General features: G+C 41.5%; 1 protein-coding gene across 3 annotated transcripts in view; it reads left to right on the forward strand.

Moving 5' to 3' along the window:
- The window catches only part of LOC131234934 (peptidyl-prolyl cis-trans isomerase CYP18-2), a 22,603-nt gene extending 3,187 nt beyond the window's left edge, over positions 1 to 19,416 (forward strand). Inside the window, exons 4-6 of one of the 3 annotated variants that reach the window (XM_058231938.1) lie at positions 6,931 to 7,064; positions 16,556 to 16,666; positions 16,778 to 17,337. In XM_058231938.1, the coding sequence (XP_058087921.1) occupies positions 6,931 to 7,064; positions 16,556 to 16,629 (208 nt within the window). In that variant the 3' untranslated portion in view covers positions 16,630 to 16,666; positions 16,778 to 17,337. Of the gene's footprint in view, positions 1 to 6,930; positions 7,065 to 16,555; positions 16,667 to 16,777; positions 17,338 to 17,542; positions 17,628 to 19,156 lie in introns of those variants that run through there. The other 2 variants (XM_058231939.1, XM_058231937.1) reach the window with 2 other exon arrangements.
- The last annotated feature ends 592 nt before the right edge of the window (positions 19,417 to 20,008 follow it).

Below are 20,008 nucleotides of genomic sequence, written 5' to 3' on the forward strand. Positions count from 1 at the left end.
AGAAATGAGTTATTTATACCAAGCATTCTTATGGCTAGATCCAATCTCCTAGTCCTTACGGAAAGGAAAAAGAATTTTACCCTCTTCCTTTCAAGAAGGGAGAACTAGGGAATTCCTATGGATTCCTGCTTTCTCCAAACCTCCGAGAAAAGCATGAAAAAAAGGCTCTAATGGTAAAATGAACAATTGCAACCGCCATCACAGAAAACTACATCAAGGATTTTTCAACAACATGGTATATCAATATGAATTGATTTATTGGTTTTATATTGGCAATATATAGGTGGAATTTTTTTTAGAGGTTACACTACTAGTGATTGAACCTTAGATCACTCACACACACTACACCGTCTCCGCCAGCTCATTTAATGAGCAAGAGACTATATAGGTGGAATATAGATGGTGATTTTGCACAATTTTAACATACCATGACCAACTAAAGGCTATATGTTTGTGCCTATTGGCAATATGCTAGAACATTAAATCATCATCATCATAGCCTTGTCCTAGCTATTTGGGTCTGCTTTACGATAGCATTACCAAATTATTCCTAAGGGCCTGTTTGGATTTACGTATAGGATTGTTCTTCATTGTTCTTCTGTACGGACATGGTATTCGTGACACTGTAGTTTGTATCCGTGCATTTTGTCATTGACAAGCAGACTGTTTGGTTTAGAGTTAATTTGGATATGTATACAATGCGGATTTGTAAGTCGTTGTTTGGGAAAGGATTATCTTGGCCATGGTGGACGACTTATAACCGTAAGAAGTATGACAACCCCGATCATGTAATGAACGATCACACGCTACTATCCTACAGATACGCAGTGTTGTCAATAAGATACGTCTACAAAGAAAATCGCTGCTTGGGTGTATTGGGTGGGATTCCATCTTTGTAGGGTATATGAGAAAGCTGATGGCTACTCCCCTATGATATACATCCAGTGAGTAGAGTTGTTTCTTGGAGTATTCAAACATAAAGATAAGGTACATGGAGGAGATAAAATCTACCCATGTAGAGATGGATACTCTCACCATGAATCTAACGATCACGTTTTAAATCCAAACTATAAAAGAAACAATACTCGCTACCTGGCTTTTCTGAATCTCTCTGAACAAGTTCTAATGGGCAGAAGTAGGAAGGAAAAATACAAGCTTCACACAGAGTCTAAGGATATGATGTCTTCGTCTTCGCCGACGAGGAAGATGCAAACACGTTGGCGAAGATGTGATGGTAGAAGGACGATCTTCTCTGTCATAGTCCGTGAGCACGAAGTGATAAGATAAAGGAGGGATTAGCCATGAAAAATGGATCACATAACCATCTGCGGGAAGAGTTTTTTTTTTCCTCTCTCTGGTGGTGCAGTGCAATGAAAGTATTGTAGTGCTCGATGCTTTGTATACTGATAGCGAAGACGTGTGTAGTTATAAAAGTAGTTCGACGACGTACTCGAGAGGGACGTGGACGGCGGATTTGAATTCCAATTCAAACACACGAAATGTATTATTTTTTTTATAAAACAATCCTATACGATTTGGGCCGTTAATCCAAACAAGCCCTTAATGTATTAACTAAGGAGTCCTAAGATAGGCTTTATGTGTTGGTAATTACCATGCACCGTCTTAGTTGATGGCTGATTTTCCCCCTCTTTTTTTCATTAAAGTGTTTGCTATTGGCTAACAAAGCATTTGGTCAAGATGTTTTCAATAAGATCAGAGTTGGGTGATGAAGTGGAGATGTGCTTCTGCAGAGTTGCATAATCACTGCATTCCTATGAAACTTGAGCAATGATTTTATAAGCAGTTACTTGACAGGCTATGTTGTATGGGACAAAGTGTTGGAAGTTAGAAGGCAACATGAACAGAGATTAAGCTTTTCATAGATGAGGATGTTGAGACGGATGTGTTGGAACTTGAAAGTCAACGATGGTTATAATTAAGAACGAGGTTATTCATAGCAAGCTAGTAAGCAATCCGATAAAAGAAAATTAATGGAAAGCACATTGGGATGGTCCAAACATGTGCAATGATGGCCAAAGACGGCTCCAAAAAAGGGAGAACTTGGATTGGGGTGGTGACAAGGGATATAAGATTTGTTCACTTATCAAGGATAGGGTATAAATTACTTTGGGCGTGTTTGGATTAACGGCCCAGATCGTATAAGATCATTTTATATAAAAAATAATACATTTTGTGTGTTTGAATTGGAATTCAAATCCGCTGTCCACGTCCCTCTCGAGTATGTCATCGAACAATTTTTATAGCTACATGCGTCTCCGCTGTCAGTATACAGAGCATCGAACACTGCGATGCTTTCATTGCACTGCACCGCCAGAGAGAAAAAAAATAACTCTTCCTGCAGATGGTTCCGTGGTCTATTTCTCATAGCTACTCCCTCCTTCATCTTATCTCTTCGTCCTCACGGACTGTGACAGAGAAGATCATCCTTCTACCATCACATCTGAGACGTTCGCCAGCGTGTTTGCATCTTCCTCGTCGACGAAGACGAAGACGTCATATCCTTAGACTCTGTGTGAAGCTTGCATTTTTCTATCCTACTTCCGCCCATTAGAACTTGTTCAGAGAGATTCATAAAAGCCATGTAGCGAGTATTGTTTCCTTTATAGTTTGGATTTAAAACGTGATCGCTGAATTCATGGTGAGAGTATCCATCTCTACATGGGTGGATTTTATCTCCTCCATGTAACTTCTTTTTACGTCAGAATACTCTAAGAAACAACTCTACTCACTAGATGTATATCGTAGGGGAGTAACTATCAGCTTTCTCATATACCCTACAAAGATGGGATCCCACGCAATACACCTGAGTAGCGATTTTCTTTGCAGGTGTATCTTATTGACAACACTGGGTATCTGCAGGATGGTAGTGCGTGATCGTTCATTACACGGTTGGGGTTGTCGTACTTCTTATGGTTATAGGCCATCCACCATGGCCAAGATAATCTTTTCCCAAACAACGACTTACAAATCCGCATTGTATACATATCCAAATTAACTCTAAACCAAATAGTCTGTTTGTCAATGACAAAATGGACGGATACGAATTATAGTGTCACGAATACTATGTCTGCACAAAAGAACAATGCAAAACAATCCTATACGTAAATCCAAATAGGCCCTAACTATATCATTGGCCTCCCTCAAAACATCACAGAAGGAAGTAGGCAAAGACAAGCATGGGCTTCTTTCATTCACCAAAAGAGCTTTCCCCAAAGGGTGGTAGTGGCCTTGACAACCCACATAATGGCATTTTTGGAGTCCCCTTCCACAATGAGGCGGCCAACAATTGAATCTGAAAAAAGGGAGATACCCTCATACCCACCTGTATCACCATTTCCTCTACGAAGTGGGAGTCTTTATCAACTGAAGACCAAAAAAATGCTGGGAGGATGGAACCTTTGTCTTCCATAACAACAGCATCGGTCCTGCCTGTGAAACAACTATTGACATTGAACCTCCAAACTCATGGCAGCGGCAACTCCCAAGAGTCGGTCTTCTTTTTAGGGTTCAAGGAGTCTTGAATGATGGCTCCCTCATTGTGATCAAGATCTGAAGCCCTCATGCTTTTAATCATGGGAAGCCCCCAACTCATCAAGCACAAGTTATTTTCCCTTAACCACACTACAAGAACATTTATGCCATAAAAAAATCTTCTATTTCTCTACTTCCAAATCCCAACATGGTTGCATGCTATAATGTGCTACAAGCACTCTTCCTCTTGGTTTGAAGAGGTTGGATGCCCTGCTTGTCATAAGGTCATCTGTTGGATGAGGTTTCGCCTGTGATATGTTGAACATATGGAGAAAGAAATGCCACATCTCTTAACCTAATTCATATGGAGGAGTAGATGATTCACCAACTCTACATCCATGTAACACATAAATGCATCCAAGATAGCCATGTTCTTTCTCTAAAGGTGGCTAATAGTCAAGATCTTGTTGGCAACTACTGTAGAGCAGCACTCCTTAAGATGAGCAGGGAGCACATGATTCCCAAAACTTCAAGCAGGGCCCAGAACAAAGTCTTAAAGAGCTCTTTGGAGGATAAAATTCCTTTTGGTTAATGATCTCAAATGGAATCATCGTTCCTGTTGAGGGTAGCATGAGCTTCATCCAAAACCTGTAGAATCTCTTCTATGATTTCAACTTTAAGAGTCCAACGAGTTCCTTGTAAAAGCAGGACTCCAAATGATTCTTCATCGTGTGACTTCAGAGCATTGTTTATTTATTTTATTTTTTTGGTGTTAATGTTCCTAGACTCCGAATGATCCTCCTGCGCAAGACTTCAAGCACGGCTGTTTCAAGGTTAGGTGGTTATAAACATGGCCCTATCGGAGTTATGAGTTATAACATCATATTCAATTGGCAATTAATCTTCTTTTATCTTCCTATTTCTGTGACTGGAATGTTGTAGTGATAAAAGTCCCTTGATATACATTGATACACCACACTCTGACAGCTTAAGCTTTTAGGAGTAAATGGTTGTTTGACATGGTATCAAAGCGGAAGGTCCTATGTTTGAATCTCGAGAGCAGCAAATATGCTTCACTAATATATTATTCTCCCATGGGGGGTCAGGAAAAATTAGGTCTGGCCTAGGGACCGGGAAATTAAGCCCCGCCTATTTATGGTGTGAGTGTCCCTCCACCCTCGTCGGTATGTTCCCGTGCGGAGTTCTCACCCCGCATGTGCGAGGGGGTGTTGAAGTGATAAAGTCCCTTGATATACATTGATACACCACACTCTAACAGCTTAAGCTTTTGGAGTGAATGGTTGTTTGACATGGAATTATTTGAGGAGAGATCCTTCTTGTGTAGAACAAGGGCAAAAGAGGAAATCAAAAGAAACAAAAATAATAAAAGAAATAAAAAAGGAAATAAAGAAAAATAATAAGCGAAATAAGAGAAGAATAAGAGATGGCCCACAATCCAGAAAGAGAGGGCTCATGATCTAGAGAGAGGGCCCACGGTCCAAAAAGAGAGGGTCCATGGTATAGAGAGAGAGAGGGCCCACACAAACCACAAATATGCGTCTACATGCTCGAAGAGATCAATACGATTTCCTCCAAGAGACAAAATTTTCACATAGCTTTCAGCCATTGGTTCCCAAGTTTCATATGCCCTCAAATTTGCTCCAAGATGGATCCCTAGATGCTTCGTGGGAAGAGACACAACAATGCATCCTAATGATATGGCAACTCCTTCAAAGGATTTGATCTTACCAATGTCCACGATGGCACTTCTCCATCAGTTTATATTTGCTGGAGAAATTTTCAAGCATGAGATCTACATTTTCTTTTTTTTTGCTTCAAATGACTAGAAATTAGAAGGCATCATCCAAAGAGACTGCATGATGAATTTGTTGGATTGAAAATTGGGATGGGTAGTTTTCTAGATGTGTAGCATTGATGTGTATCAGCATGAAAGGTAACAGAAAAGGAAAAGGAAGAAGAAGAAGAAGAAGAAGAAGAAGAAGAAGACAAGACAAGACATCAAAGTACTAGGTCTGATGGAATTGGAAGCCCGAGCATGGGATCTCAGCACAAGAACACGTCTTCTCTGACTGTGGAGAATTGGTGCTGGGGCATTTTTGTCACTTATTCTTGTGGGCAACTTTTCAGTGCCAAATGTTGTGCCAATGTTGGATAGCAAGTGATATTTCCAACAGGACCAAGATTGGGGGGTAACGAAAGTTATGGTTTTTGTATGATATCATCTTGCAGGGTCCACCAAGAGCCAACTTGGGTTGGTAATTTGGTTCAGAAAGCTATCCTCTGTTTCCGCCAGTGAATTATCCTATGGATGGCCCCTAAATTACAAAAACAGTTGTCCCTATTACTCATGAGAACTGCAAGCACAATGAAGAGCCTTTGTCTCTACGATTGTAGAGTCTGGCAAGTGTAACGACCTGCATGAGAGGAAGCGCCATTCGGGAGAATCATGTGGCTTTTCTCCATGCCAATCTTATGATTTATGGACTATGATTTCTCATGCTTATTGATGATTTGTGTATGAAATAATTCTCGTCTGCACTCAAGATTGTGGACCAAGCGAGTAAATGTGTTTTGCACTTTAATAATTCCTGTCAATCTCTGACTGATTCAACTTTTATTTAGCAGTCGCTGTGCTTGACGGAGCGTTGCTCACCATATGGAATGTTGGATATGCTCTAGTGGCACCACTACCACCACATGCTGCAGTGGTACTGGGCAGGAGTCTGGCCGATGTGGTGCATGCATGAAATCCAACCCGTCCATCAGATGCATCAGCTCAGGTTACCACCAGAGCCAGAAAATCAGGCCAATCAGTGAATCAGGCAGGCCGCACAATGGGAAAGAAGTTGGGAGGGAACACTCTCCCTTGGTTTGTGTGGAGGGTCCACCATGCTATTTATATAAAATCCAGGCCATTCAGACCCTTCATCTGGCATGGATAAAAGGTCAGGCAAAAAAATCAGGCAGTTTTCCAGTTCAGGTGGGCCATGTTCAAATCAAGGGTGCATGTCCCCTCTCAGATTGTTCTGGGTTGTGACCCACCTGAGAGTTGGATTGGGCTGATTTTTTACACCTAGGGTTAATATGAGGTTATGCGTATGATGGATGGGTTGTATGGCCTGCATCCATAACGTGGGCCTCACATCTGCCTAGTATCACTGTAACAGTGACAACGGTACCCACCATAACTGGAGTGCGCCTCATAGAATGTATATTATTATATGCTTATTATTAAAACTTTAGTAGCTAAATTTACTTGTCATTCTGCCACAACTATATTAGATGGTCTTTCCATGGTCTCATTAGTCTAAAGAGTGGGTGGATCTTGTGAATGGTTAAACAATTTTTTTTTTTTAAATTTATTATTTATTTATTTATCATGAGTATCTGCTGATTTGTTCTTGATATGCTGTGCAGTTCAAAGTTTGAAGATGAGATAAGACCTGAATTAAAGCATACTGGCGCCGGTATTCTATCCATGGCAAATGCTGGTCCTAACACAAACGGAAGTCAGTTCTTTATTACTCTGGCACCAGCTCAGTCACTGGATGGTAAACATATAATCTATCTAGGATTCTAGATATAATCAATACCCATTCTATGAATTTTATCATTTTCTTAGAGTCTCGGTGAGATGTGCTCATATGTAGCTATGTAGTGGCAGTAGGTCCCTTTCAAAATTTATGCAATCAGCTGATTATGTTTTGCCAAATTCCACGGCCTGTACTAGTTTACCAGAATCTGAGTGGTGATTTGGTATCTTTTCTTGCTGTTCATTGTCACTTCTATAGAAAACCTTCATGCCTCATGATATCCTTTGCGGTTCTCATCTTCTCACCCTATTCGTAAATAACAAAGGGTATTTTATCTGAGGTGAGCCTACTATGCGTTTTTTACCATTTCTAAATGGCAGTGGCTCATCCACTGACTCAACTGTACAGGTGTACGATTGCCTACGTGCAATCCAGTACAGACTGTCCAAATATTTTGTCTTGGCTTTGCTAGTTTTTAGATCTCTGGATTCTAGAGTCCACACCTTCAATTTAGCATTGAATACCCTTCTAGTTTCTGATGAAGGAACATAACATTATTGGCAAACAACATGCACAAAGTGTCTTCATCCTAGATACTAGCGGTTAATTCATCTATAACAACTGGAAAACGGTATGGGCATAATGAGGACCTGGTGAAAACCCACCACAATTGGGAACTCATTTGCCTCATGACAGGCTATTCTCACTCTTGTAACAACAACCTTGTCCATGTTTTTAATGATGTTGATATATCTTTTTAGACCCTTTTCCTATTTATCAATCACCACCCATTTTTATCAAGAGCCTTTCTTTGCCATGGAAATAGGCAGTTGGAGTCAATCCAACATCTTAAGAATGGATTAAGGTGATCAAAAGAACACTCCTTCCAACAAGCGGGAAGGAGTGACATCATGGAAGGGGCAGTGGGCTCAATTAGGGCAATGAGAAAATGAAGAATCCTAGTTATCCTGCAACTCAAAGGAAACTAGAAGGGAATTGACCTAGGAGCTTGAAAGATTATAGGCCAATAAGTTTGATCGGTGCTAAGTGGTACTGGTATAATTTTGGTGAAAGTTCTCACAAGCTTTGAAAGGTGCTAAGTGGTACTGGTATAATCCTTTTGTGTGTGGAAGGAAAATTCTTGATGGGGCTCTTATTGCTCATGAATGCATTGATTCTAGGCACAAGTCAGAATTATTTGGTATTTTGGAAAAAAAAGAAGCTGGAATTATCTGCAAATTATACATGGCGAAAGCTTATGATTATGTGAATTGGAAGTTTGTGCAGTATATGTTGAGTTGATCGGGATTTGGTACTAGGTGGAGAAAGTGATGTGGGAATTTATGAGCTCAGCCTATTTCTCATTGTTAATCAATGATTCTCCCAATGGTTTCTTCAAAAGTAGTTGTGGGTCATCGTTGGGGGATCCTCTCTACCTTTTCCCATTTGTGATTCCGGTAGAGTCCATAAGTAAAATGTAGAATCGGGCGAGTGATTAGGGCTAATTGAAGGGCTTTGAAGTTGAGCATGTGAATTTTCAGATTTCTCGTCTCTAGTATGTAGACAAAACACTTCTACTTAGTGAGGTGGAATAGACACAAGCTGATAACTCGTGGAAGCTAATTCATTGCTTTGAGCTTGTGTTAGGGTAAAAAAAATAATATTTAGAAAAGTGAATTGCTGGGGGTTTACATAGGGGAAGACGAGGTCAATGCTCTTCGACCTTTGGTTGCAAATTTGGAAAGCTCCCAACAACATATCTTGGCCTCCCTTTATGTAGTCAAACTAACAAAACTTCTTTGGGATGTGGTGGTAAGTGGGAGGTTGCACAAAATCTCAGGGTGGAAAAGCTGATATTCATTAGTAGGGGGATGCATCAGTCTAATCAAATTGGCACTAGCAAGCATGCCATTGTGCTTTATGTTGCTTTTCCACTACTCGATGAGTGTTATTTGTAGAACGGAAAAGATCCAGAGCAGGGACTTTCTTTGGTGAGACCAAAAATAAAAACAAATATCACTTGATGAGCTTTGTAAACCGAAGGAACTTGGCAGTTAAGGACTGTTAAGCATATTACTTTGGTGCTATTGCTTGAGTGGCATGCCTTTGGAGGTTTTTTTTTTTTTTTTTTTGGGGTGGGCTGCTCATGCAATTCATTATTAGGGTTTCTGGCAGATGGAAAGTTGTGCTTAAAGTGGGTGGTCTGTGCTCTTTCCAGAATGGGGCATATCTTACATTGCAAGAGATGGCTCTTGGAGTCATTTTTGGCTTGATAGGTAGCAGGGGGATACATTACTCAATTTTTTAGGTAGGGTGGAAATATGGTTTCTTAGGTTTTAGAGAGGAAAATGAAATAATCCTTTTCTGAGGAAAATTGTGGAAAGGAGAACCGATTTCCTTAGTAATGCAGGGGCATTTCACGGGGAATCCCTTGGATTAGGGGTTGATTACTATGCATGTGTGGATGAATATTTCTTATCTTTGAGCATCATTTGGTTCATAAATTTTATTGATCCAGCCTTATCATGTGTAGGCTTGAACCCGCATAGATTCCCCTTAACCGAATGTTTGGACTTTTGTGTGGGATGTGGAATTTTTATGTAATTGTTTTTGAACTAACGTGATCTTAAGCCTGAAATCTCGCACGTCATGTTTGAATTTCATGCCTGCATCAAATTTGGTATCAAAGCCTAGGGTTCTTATAGGGGAATACATTATTTGTTTAGGGTTAGTTTTTTTGAGTCCGTCATGCATCTAATCCATCACATGTAGCTTTTAGGAGTCCATAGTCTGTTATTTTATTAACTATATTGTTGGAGTAACATTGCATAGTCTCCTCATATAGAGTCTCATAGGATCATTTAGCCCTATATAGTCGTCGTAAAAAGTCCTTATGTGGAATTAGCAAGTTGTATGCCCACACGTACGGGTCATGGTTTTCGCTAGCACCCTACACTAAACATGGAACAACTGCTAGAGTCACTAAACAAGCTGTCCCAGCAGATCGAGTCTTGGGGTAAGTGCTTGAAACGAAGCATAGATCAACGCCTTGACCAAATAGAGGCCTCTCTCAGGACAAACCCCACCATTAGGGAAGATGACCAATCTCAGGTAGGTGGCCAGGGGGATAGACCAATGAATGGAGGTGGCCAAGGAATCAGTCATGGGCGTGCACCCATACCCTTACCCCATGAGGGACATTAAGACCATTATTTTGAGGGGTACAACATGTGCGGCCTTGTGGCTAGAGAGAGTGCACCAGAGGCTAATGTAGAGTTACCCACTGAGGCCATTCCGGTAGTGGATGAGTTTCGTGATGTCGTTCCTGATGATCTACCAAATGAGTTTCCCCCTAGGAGGGATATAGAGCACACCAGAACATGGGACATCATAATACCTATAGTCGAGTTTGCGTTTAATAGTTCTGTCGATAGGTTCACATGTCTCAGTCCTTATGAAGTCGTTACTGGTTATAAACCTGGGAAACCTATTGATCTTGTCCCTATGTCACTGTCCCATAGGCCGTCAGAGCCTGCAGAGTCTTCTGCACATCACATTCATTCATGACATCAAGAAATCAGGCAGAAGATCATGACTAGTAATGAACATTACTCACTTTCTGCAGATCAACATAAATGTTTCAAGGAATTCAATGTAAGGGACTGTCATGATTCGCATCAGGCCAGAGCGCTACCCTCAGGGTGCCGTTCGAAAATTACATGTGTATAGCGCTGGACCATTCAAAATTATAAAATGAAACGGTCTCAATGCGTATGTGAAAAATCTTCCACCTTTCATGGGAATTAGTTCCACATTTAATGTGGAGGATTTAGTTGCATTTCAAGGGGCCATTGACACATTGTCTAGCTTTTCGCCTAACCATCTTGATTCCCCAGACCTTTCCTTTAATCCACGGCCCCCTCCCGACCCATTTTTCCAGCCTCTACCTCCCACACCTACCTGTCCCGACCCATTTTCCCAGCCTCTACCTCCCATACCTACTCTTCCCGACCTTTCTTCCCAGCCTCTACTTACCATACCTAACCTTCACATACCCAGAGAAGAAATAAAGGATATCCTGGACCATGAGATAGTTTCAACGTCGTGGGTTTCAGAAGTACCTAGTTAAATGGAAGTCACGCCAAACTTCAGACAGCACGTGGCTCACTGAGGAGGAGATTCAGAGACTTGATCCTGACATCCCGGAGACTTCATCGCTAAGTAATAGGTTGCGCACATGGTGCGAGTTTTTGGGTATAGGTTTTTTTCCTATAAATAGGCATCCCTTGTAGTTCTTTTCATTCATTCAAGTTTAATAAAAATTCCTGCTTTATTTATCTGGCTCGATGATGACGTCCAGGGAAGGCCTCCTAGCTAGAAGATAAGTTTTGGTTCAAAAAAGTGGGCCCGATAGTAAAGTAAAGCCCATCACGGGATCTCATGATCGTGGCCCACTCGTCAGATTGATTTCATATTTTAGGTTTTGCTTATTATTATTTAGAACATCGTGAACGCTTTAGATTTCTTTGTTTGATTTTTATTTTAGTTTACTTCATCGCCAAGTAATAGGTTGCGCACATGGTGAGAGTTTTTGGGGTATAGGTTTTTTCCTATAAATAGGCACCCCTTGTAGTTCTTTTCATTCATTCAAGTTTAATAAAAATTCTTGCTTTATTTTTTTGTGCTCTCTTCGTGAGTTGTGGGAGAATTCAAGTGAGTGCGAAGTCCTCCCTTTTCGAAGGGCTAACTACCGTAGTGCGAAGCCACATCTATCCCCATCCATCCCTACCCTCTCCTATCCATATCTCTCTTCTTCTATCATCATCATTGCTTTGAATTTTTCAGCTTTTGCAGCTATTCATCCCCCTACAGTCAGTTTCCAGAATCTAGACCTGTAGGAGGGCTGAAACTTCGACGGAGTACCACACCTCGACCGTATGCTGGATTGTCGTCAAACTTGGAGGGATTGGAGGCCTCCCCTGGCCGACTAAGGCCCAGGTGTTAATTTGGGAAGGCGGGCTTCCATCATACGTGCGGCCAGCCCACCTGTGCACGTGCGTTAGCCCCGGGTCACCGTCTGCATGCGGGAGCTTTCTTTGGGTCTTGTTTTCCTCATTTCATTCCTATTTCATAAACCCTAACCCAAGCTTGCATTAGCCCTAATTTATTTGCCCCCTTTTCTCACCTTAGGATTCTTGAATTGAACTTAGGGAATCCCTTGGATCATAGGCTGATTACTATGCATGTGTGGATGAATATTTCTTATCTTTGAGCATCGTTTGGTTCATAAATTTTATTGATCCATCCCTATCATGTGTAGGCTTGGACTCGCATAGATTCCCCTTAATTGAATGTTTGGACTTTTGTGTGGGATGTGGAATTTTTGTGTAATTATTTATGAACTAACGTGATCTTAAGCCTGAAATCTCGCACGTCATATTTGAATTTCATGTCCTGCATCAAATTTTCTTACCGGGGGTGATTGATGCGTATTTCACACCAGGCTCGAGTGAGGTAGCCCGTGGGATGTGGGGACACACTCGGGGTGGGCGGCCCATGTGATTTGGGGCCTACGAAAGGGGTTCGGCCGATGTCCTAACCTGTGAGATGTGGGGCCTGGGCTATGAGATAAAGGGATTAATTCGCCATACTCTAACAGTTCGAGCTTTTAGAGCAAGTGGTTAATTGTTTTGCATCAAATTGGTATCAAAGCAGGAGGTCTCGTATTTGAGACTCTTCACCAGGGGTGATTAATGCAGGTGCATTTTCACACTGGGCTCGAGTGAGGTCGCCTGTGGGATGCAGGGGCACACTCGGGGTGGGTGACCTATGCGATTTGGAGCCTACGGGGGAGGTCTTGTGTTTGAGATTCCTTACTAGGGGTGATTAATGCGCATTTCAAACCGGGCTTGAGTGGGGTAGCCCGTGGGATGCGGGGACACACTCGGGGTGGGCGGCCCATGTGATTTGGGGCCTACGAAGGGGGTTCGGCCGATGTCTTAATCCATGAGATGTGGGGCTTAGGCTATGAGATAGTGATTAATTCGCCATACTCTAACAGTTCGAGCTTTTAATGCAAGTGGTTAATTGTCTTGCATCACTTAATCTGCTTGTCTTTCACAAACGAGGAAAGAAAATTGTCACATCAGAGAAAATCGATTTCCTTTTCCATAGTTGAATCCCATTTTCCACCAATACAAACCAGCCCCAAGTAGAAAATCGATTTCCATGTTTATCTCTTTGGCATGTAGCCAAACTAATTCTATATCCTTTTTTATTATTTTTTATATTTTAAATTCTTAAATCTTAGTCCTTGCTTTCGCCACACTATGCTGGAGCCTAGAGCTTTATACTCATGCTCATAAGATTGAGAACCCGATGGTATGACTTTGTAGAACTGTATTAGAAGTTTAGAACTATATAAATCATATATAAATGCCTACTAAAATATGACAACATAAGATATTTCCCCCTAATAGATGTGTTAATATATTACATGTCATAATTTATTCTATTTTGAAAATGGTTGTGTCCTCATTATGTAGGCCCCACCAAACTTTTTGAAATTTGATTGTTTAAAAACGTAAATGTGTTCCTTTGTTTCTTGGTCTTTTCTAATGATCCTCAATACCAGATGGGTTGTAGCACCATTTTTTGTTTTTTCATTTCATCTATAAAGGGTTTAGCATTTGGAGCTTTGCTAAGCACACGCCTCGTGTGCAATAAAGCACATGTTCACGCCACACGTGCTAAGATGGCATATGGATGCAAAAACCAATCCATCCATCAGGTTGGTTCGACCTTAACATTTTCCCAATCTGGTCCAATCAGCATGTGGGCCTCAATATTGCAAACAGGTGGATGGGTTAGAAGACTTCATTTTAAGTTTTTCAGAGCCGTGCATTTGTTCAAACTGTGGCCGCATTGACTAGTGGATCAACTTGATTCTTGGGTTAGGGCGTCAATGTGGTGGTTCCTTTCTAGATTGGATCTCCAACCTATCTTGCCATGCTAGAACATGTGTGGTATGCACGCTATAGGAGGAGATTCTTTTATTTATTGTGTGTGTGCATATATTTTAGTAATCCCTTGAGACACCATTTTCCTTCTGTAATTAGGGTTATAATATTTAAGTGAGGGTGTGAGGGTGAAATCGACAACACAACACTTTTCTCCAAACAGCCTCTTCTCTTCTTCTTTCTATCACCATGTGAAGGTTTCATGTTGTCAGAGCGTCATTATCTGATTTTCTGTTTCATCTTCCCTCTTTTTTTCCCTTCCCTTTTTCCTTCCTTCCTTTCTTTTCCTTTCTCCTTTCCCTCCCTTCCCCCTCTTCTCCTTTCTTCCCTTTCCTCTTCCACCTTCCTTGCCTCCCTCGCTGTCTCTGTCAGCTGGCGCATCAGCCAATGGCCACAGCCGGGGCTTCTACCAGTGCGTCAGCCGGTGATCTCAATTGTTGCATCAGTTGGCACGTAGCTGGCATCCTTAGCCAGAAAATCTTCCGGTTACTTAGCTGGATCAGGCTATCATTTTCCACAGGGCTTTTAGCCCCTTGTTCATCCCTGTGCATTTTGGCAACCATTTTCTCTGTCATTTCTATGCCTGCATCTCAAGGATCATTCAATCAAATGGTACGTGCTACAACTACAAGTGCATGAGTTGCCTCTCTGTTTTTCTTCATTTTTCAAGTTGCTAGTTCCACTCCCCCCCCTTTTGTTTGGAAGCCTGTGTGGCTGCTGGTGATCGGAAAACCTTCATGTCTGTGGGTGATTACCACCTAGGTTCACCACTGTTAGGCTCAACCGCTCAATGGCTGTAACTACCTTGAATGGTCTCAATCACTTAAAGTCTTCATTAGTAGCAAGAAAAAGCTGGGGTATATTACAGGTGGCAAGAAGGAGCCAGCAGCATATGATCCATCCCACGATGATTGGGAAAGCAACAATCTGACTGTTATGTCCTGGCTTCTTCATTCTATGAACCTAATATTAGTCGTGGTTTGATGCTACTCAAAACAGCTAAAGCAATATGGGATAAGGTTGCTAAGACATTCCCAGAGAGATGACTCGGCTCGTGTGTATCAGTTACATCAAGAAATTTCAAGTATAAAACAAGGTGAATCCTCCGTGGAGGAATATTTTGCATAACTTGTGCAGAAGTGGGAAGAGCTTGATCACTATCAATCTGCAGCTTCTAATCTCAAAGAGCTAAAGAAGCAACTGGAATGAGTACATGTTTTTGAGTTTTTGGGAGGATTCCACCTGGACTTTGAGCCTCAACGTGTCTAGGTCTTGGGTGGAGAGTATCTTACATCATTCGAGGTTGTCTACGGTTATATATATCAACGTGTCTAGATCTTGGCCAGAGAGTATCTTACATCATTCGAGGTTGTCTACAGTTAGATATATATATATCAGCCATTCCTGAGAGCTCCGCTCTTGCAGCAAGGTCTAAAAACCACCTGATAAAGGACAGTCTTAATTGTTCATGAAGAATGTCGACAGAGATAAACTTCTTGACATATTGTGATCATCATAGACGTGTGCATGAGAAGTGCTATGACCTTTATCCCCACCTTAGATCAAGGCCCAAGAGAGCAGCTAATAGTGCTGAAGTTGAGGAGGAGCAAACTTCAAATGAGAATTCAGAATCCAGGAATCAGACCAATGCTCTTTGCAAGACTGTTCATATGACCAAAACGGAAGGTAATTTCTTATCGTACTCCAATTCCTTGAGTCACATTAAACTTGCTGATGGTTCCTTTTCCAGGGCCTCTAGGAAAGGAGCTTATTGGCTTTCGGTACTATTGATATTGGTTCTTCCACTCTTCAATCTGAGCTCCCCACTGAAAGATATTGATCCAACACTTCTCATTCCATATGCAATTTTGTTTCTTATGAGTGCATTTCTCCTCCCTACAAAGCTTTTTTTTTCTTTTCTTTTTTCTATCTCATCTATTTCTATTCCATCTAATGTCAAAGATGCCTTGGCTACCCCTAGTTGGAAAGTCGCATTGATGGAAGAAATGGCAGCTCTTGAGAAACAAGGCAGATGGGATATAATGGATCATCCTAATGATAAACATGTTGTGGCTTGTAAATTGGTTTTCACCCTCCAGCACAACCCATATGGTTCTCGCAAAGGGATTCTCTCAACAGTTTGAGGTTGACTATCAGGAGAATTTTGCCTTGTTGCCTAATTGAACTCTATGCGTGCCATTCTATCTGTAGTAGCTCACTGGTCTCTTCATCAACTGGATGTCAAGAATGCTGTTTTTCATGCAACCTACATGAATAATTTGCATGTCTTTCTCACCTAAAGTGGCACGGTCAGTTAGTTCATGCATGCTCCTTGTTCTCACCATCTGAATGCAATGTAAGAATTCTACATTTCTTTAAATCAGCCCCCAAAATAGGTCTCTTGTATGTTAATCATGGTCATCTTGATATACGGGCATATTATGATGTTGACTGGGCTTTTTCATCTGCTAATTGCCGTTCCACTTCAAGTTATAGCATATTTGCTGGAGGCAACCCTGTTTCGTGGAAAAGAAAGAGTCAGTCGTTTCCTGGTCGTCTGCTGAAGTAGAGTATTAGTCCATGGCACATGTTGCTAATGAGGTTATTTGGCTTTAGTCTCTTCTTCATGACATTGGTATATCAATTTCTATTCTTATTTCGCTCCATTGCTTCCAATCCCATTGTCCATGAAAGAGAGAAATGTTTTCTCAGGATAAAGCAGCTGAAAAATGTAAGCGCCAACACACGCAACCGCTTTGAAGCTGGATCCTTAATGCTGCTGTCTCTACTTACGGCGGAAAAGACTTTGTATTCAGTCCAGGTTGTAGCCGAGCTGAAGGAGCTCTCACAAGTAGAATTTGAGTACCATGGAGAAAAGTTAGCTGGATAAACAAGACAGGTATCGCCCACTCGGCAATGCTACCTTGGGGAGGAGACAAAACATGAAACATATAGATGTTGATTGTCATTTCGTTCATGAGAAGATTGTGCTTGTGTTTATTCATATTCATATCTGAACCAATGATCAGCTCACGGATCTTCTTACCAACACTATCCATCTTTCTGAACTTCAAGATATTGTGTGCAAGCTGGGCATGCATAACATCTTTGCTCCAGCTTGAGTGGGAGTTTAAGAGAGGATGCTTTAATGTATGGTGTGCGCGCATATATTTTGGTGCTCGCTCAAGAAACCATGTTCCTTATGTAATTATGGTTAATAATAGTTCAAGTGACGGTGGAGTGAAATTGATGACACAACACTTTTCTCCAAACAGCCTCTTGTCTTCTTCTTTCTTCCACCATGTGAATGGTTTCATACATGAGCTTCATTGCACACGCTTGTGCTCAGTATTTTAATATCGTTCCTATGTTTTAAAATTAACAATTCTGACTTTTGCAACCCTGATGTATGGGTGCAATTGTGCTCGCTTACTTAAAAGGTATGAGTTTGATGGTACAGTTTTCTACTCTGTGCAGGAAAACATACAATTTTTGGGAGAGTTTGTACAGGAATGGAAATTATAAAGCGTCTTGGCAGTGTTCAAACTGATAATAACGACAGGTGTGCCTTCAATTCGCCATGCACTTCATTGGTTTATAGTTCCATTTACTGAGATATATATATATTTTTAATTTTCCTTTTCAACTGATGGGAGTAGGTTTTGTTACTAAAGGGCTGTTTGGATTTGGGCAGCATTGTGTTGCTACATGCGGTCGGAGCAACCGTACATATCCATGGTTTGTCAACCCCCATGTGCTTGGGAACCAATGCACTTTTGGACAAGTTGTCATGGATATGCGACTGTTGGACCATGGATTAGGTGTCTTGGATGGACGGGTGGAATTACCTTGTACACTAGTTTTGGTGCACATCATATCTTTGCACATGAGACATGTTTCAATGAGCCACATGTGAGATTGTCCCACTTCAAGCAGCCCACATGTGCTTATATGCATGTGTCAAATGTGCACGTGTCAAGTGTCCCACTATTAATGACTAAAAAATGCGCACGCGTGTCAATGTGGACATGCATGTGTAAAATGTGCTACCAACTAATCTTTAAGTTCCCCACATGTGCCACAATCTATTTTGTTTATATTCCACAGTGTTTGTCAAACAAGGGATGGAACAACTCGTTAGCAACAGCACATGTCCATGACCAACTAGCCTTGACAGCATGCCATGGGTTGCTAGCCGCAACACAACTTTGCCCAAATCCAAACAGGCCCTAGGGATTAACAAAACAAGCATATACCTCTTGAAGGAATTGTGTTCAAACAAGTACTAGTAATCAATAAATACTTCTTTAAAGAGATTGATGGTCTCCAGGCAAGTTACCACAACTTGTGGTACCGTACCATCTTTCCACCAACATGATGCTCCTTTAGGACATCAGTACCATGAAATCAGTAGACCTCACCATGAAGATCACCTGGCATAAATATCAGGCTGGTCCGCTGGTTAAGTTAGTCCACAATGTGGGAATGAATGGAGAAATAGCAATCTGACCCAAAATACATGTATACATGAATGGAAGTGAACAGAATAGCCTGATTTTTGTTGGGTGATCTTCATGGTGGGGCCTACCCTTTTCATGGTACCGAGTTCCTAAAGGAGTGGCATGTTGGCTGGAACGATAGTGTGGTACCACAAGTTGTGGTACGTTGGCTGTAGGTGTTCGGTTCTCTCCTCTATAAAAGGGCCAGGCAACATTGTGCATTATCACAAGGCATGGAATTGTGGCAACCCATCCACTGTACACTCGGCATAAATGCACGCGAATCTAGACCTCCAAATTTTGGGCCTCATCATCAATGGAGCATAGCCATAAATCACACTGACAGGACGATCCTAACTGCCCATTTGGTTGGTGGCCATCAAAATGGTTAAAAAGCCAATAGGCAGTAGTCCGAATTCAAATAGTGGAAATTAGATAGTTTGTTATGGCCAATGTGATCTATACTTCCACGCCCCATCCACAACAGGGCCCATGATTTGCAGAGTCCAGACCGTGGTTCATATATGCCACATAGACTTATATAATCCATTACCATAGAGACCTTGATGTATTATGTTCTTCTGCTGATCAGACCTATCCATGAGGTGAAGATTCTCCGAACCACAGTCAAAGATTGATGCAACCAGTGCAATACCTGGCAGAGGTTACATGTGAAAAGGTTGGATGGTGTCTTTTTAACCTTCATGCAGCCTGTGATCTGCGCATGAGATTTTTGGGCTTAATTTAGCACATTTACATTTATGAACTTGATGAGATGACTGTTAGTCTTATATCATTAACAATGGCTGTGTTTGGAACCATGTTTTAAAACCCAGACGGGACATTGACCCATTTTTTGTGGATGTGTGTCCAACTAGTCAGACCCACCATGGTGCATCCTGGTATTGAACGGGATCAGATAGTGCTGAATCCGAGTTGACTTGGATGAGTCCTGAAACCATGCTTAACTAGTCAGACCCACCATGGTGCATCCTGGTATTGAACGGGATCAGATAGTGCTGAATCCGAGTTGACTTGGATGAGTCCTGAAACCATGCTTGTCATGGGTGTTTTGGCATCAAAACCCCTCCTGAGTGTTCATCCAAATGTGCCCTAGGCTTTCACATCTTTCACTCCTAACCCATTTCCGAAAGCAATGTTTTTGTTGTAAGCCATGTCTATGCTCGTACGCTGGACTTGATTCTTACCAATACAAGTAGTTCTTTTAAAAGAAGCGTTTTTTTCACAGTCGCTCTATCATGATTGATTATAAGTTGGTGGAACCCACTTTCGGAGGAAGAACGCTACCCTCGGATTATCGCCAGATCATTACAAACATTCTGCAAGTGGCTGGGTTGGTGACCGATCTTCTCAGATTCTGGTCACATATGTTCCTATGGGATGTATCTACTTATTTCGGTGTTTGGGGTTAAAATTGTTCAGT

The sequence above is a fragment of the Magnolia sinica genome, chromosome 19, assembly GCF_029962835.1.
Source record: "Magnolia sinica isolate HGM2019 chromosome 19, MsV1, whole genome shotgun sequence".
In the NCBI taxonomy this organism is placed as follows: domain Eukaryota; kingdom Viridiplantae; phylum Streptophyta; class Magnoliopsida; order Magnoliales; family Magnoliaceae; genus Magnolia; species Magnolia sinica.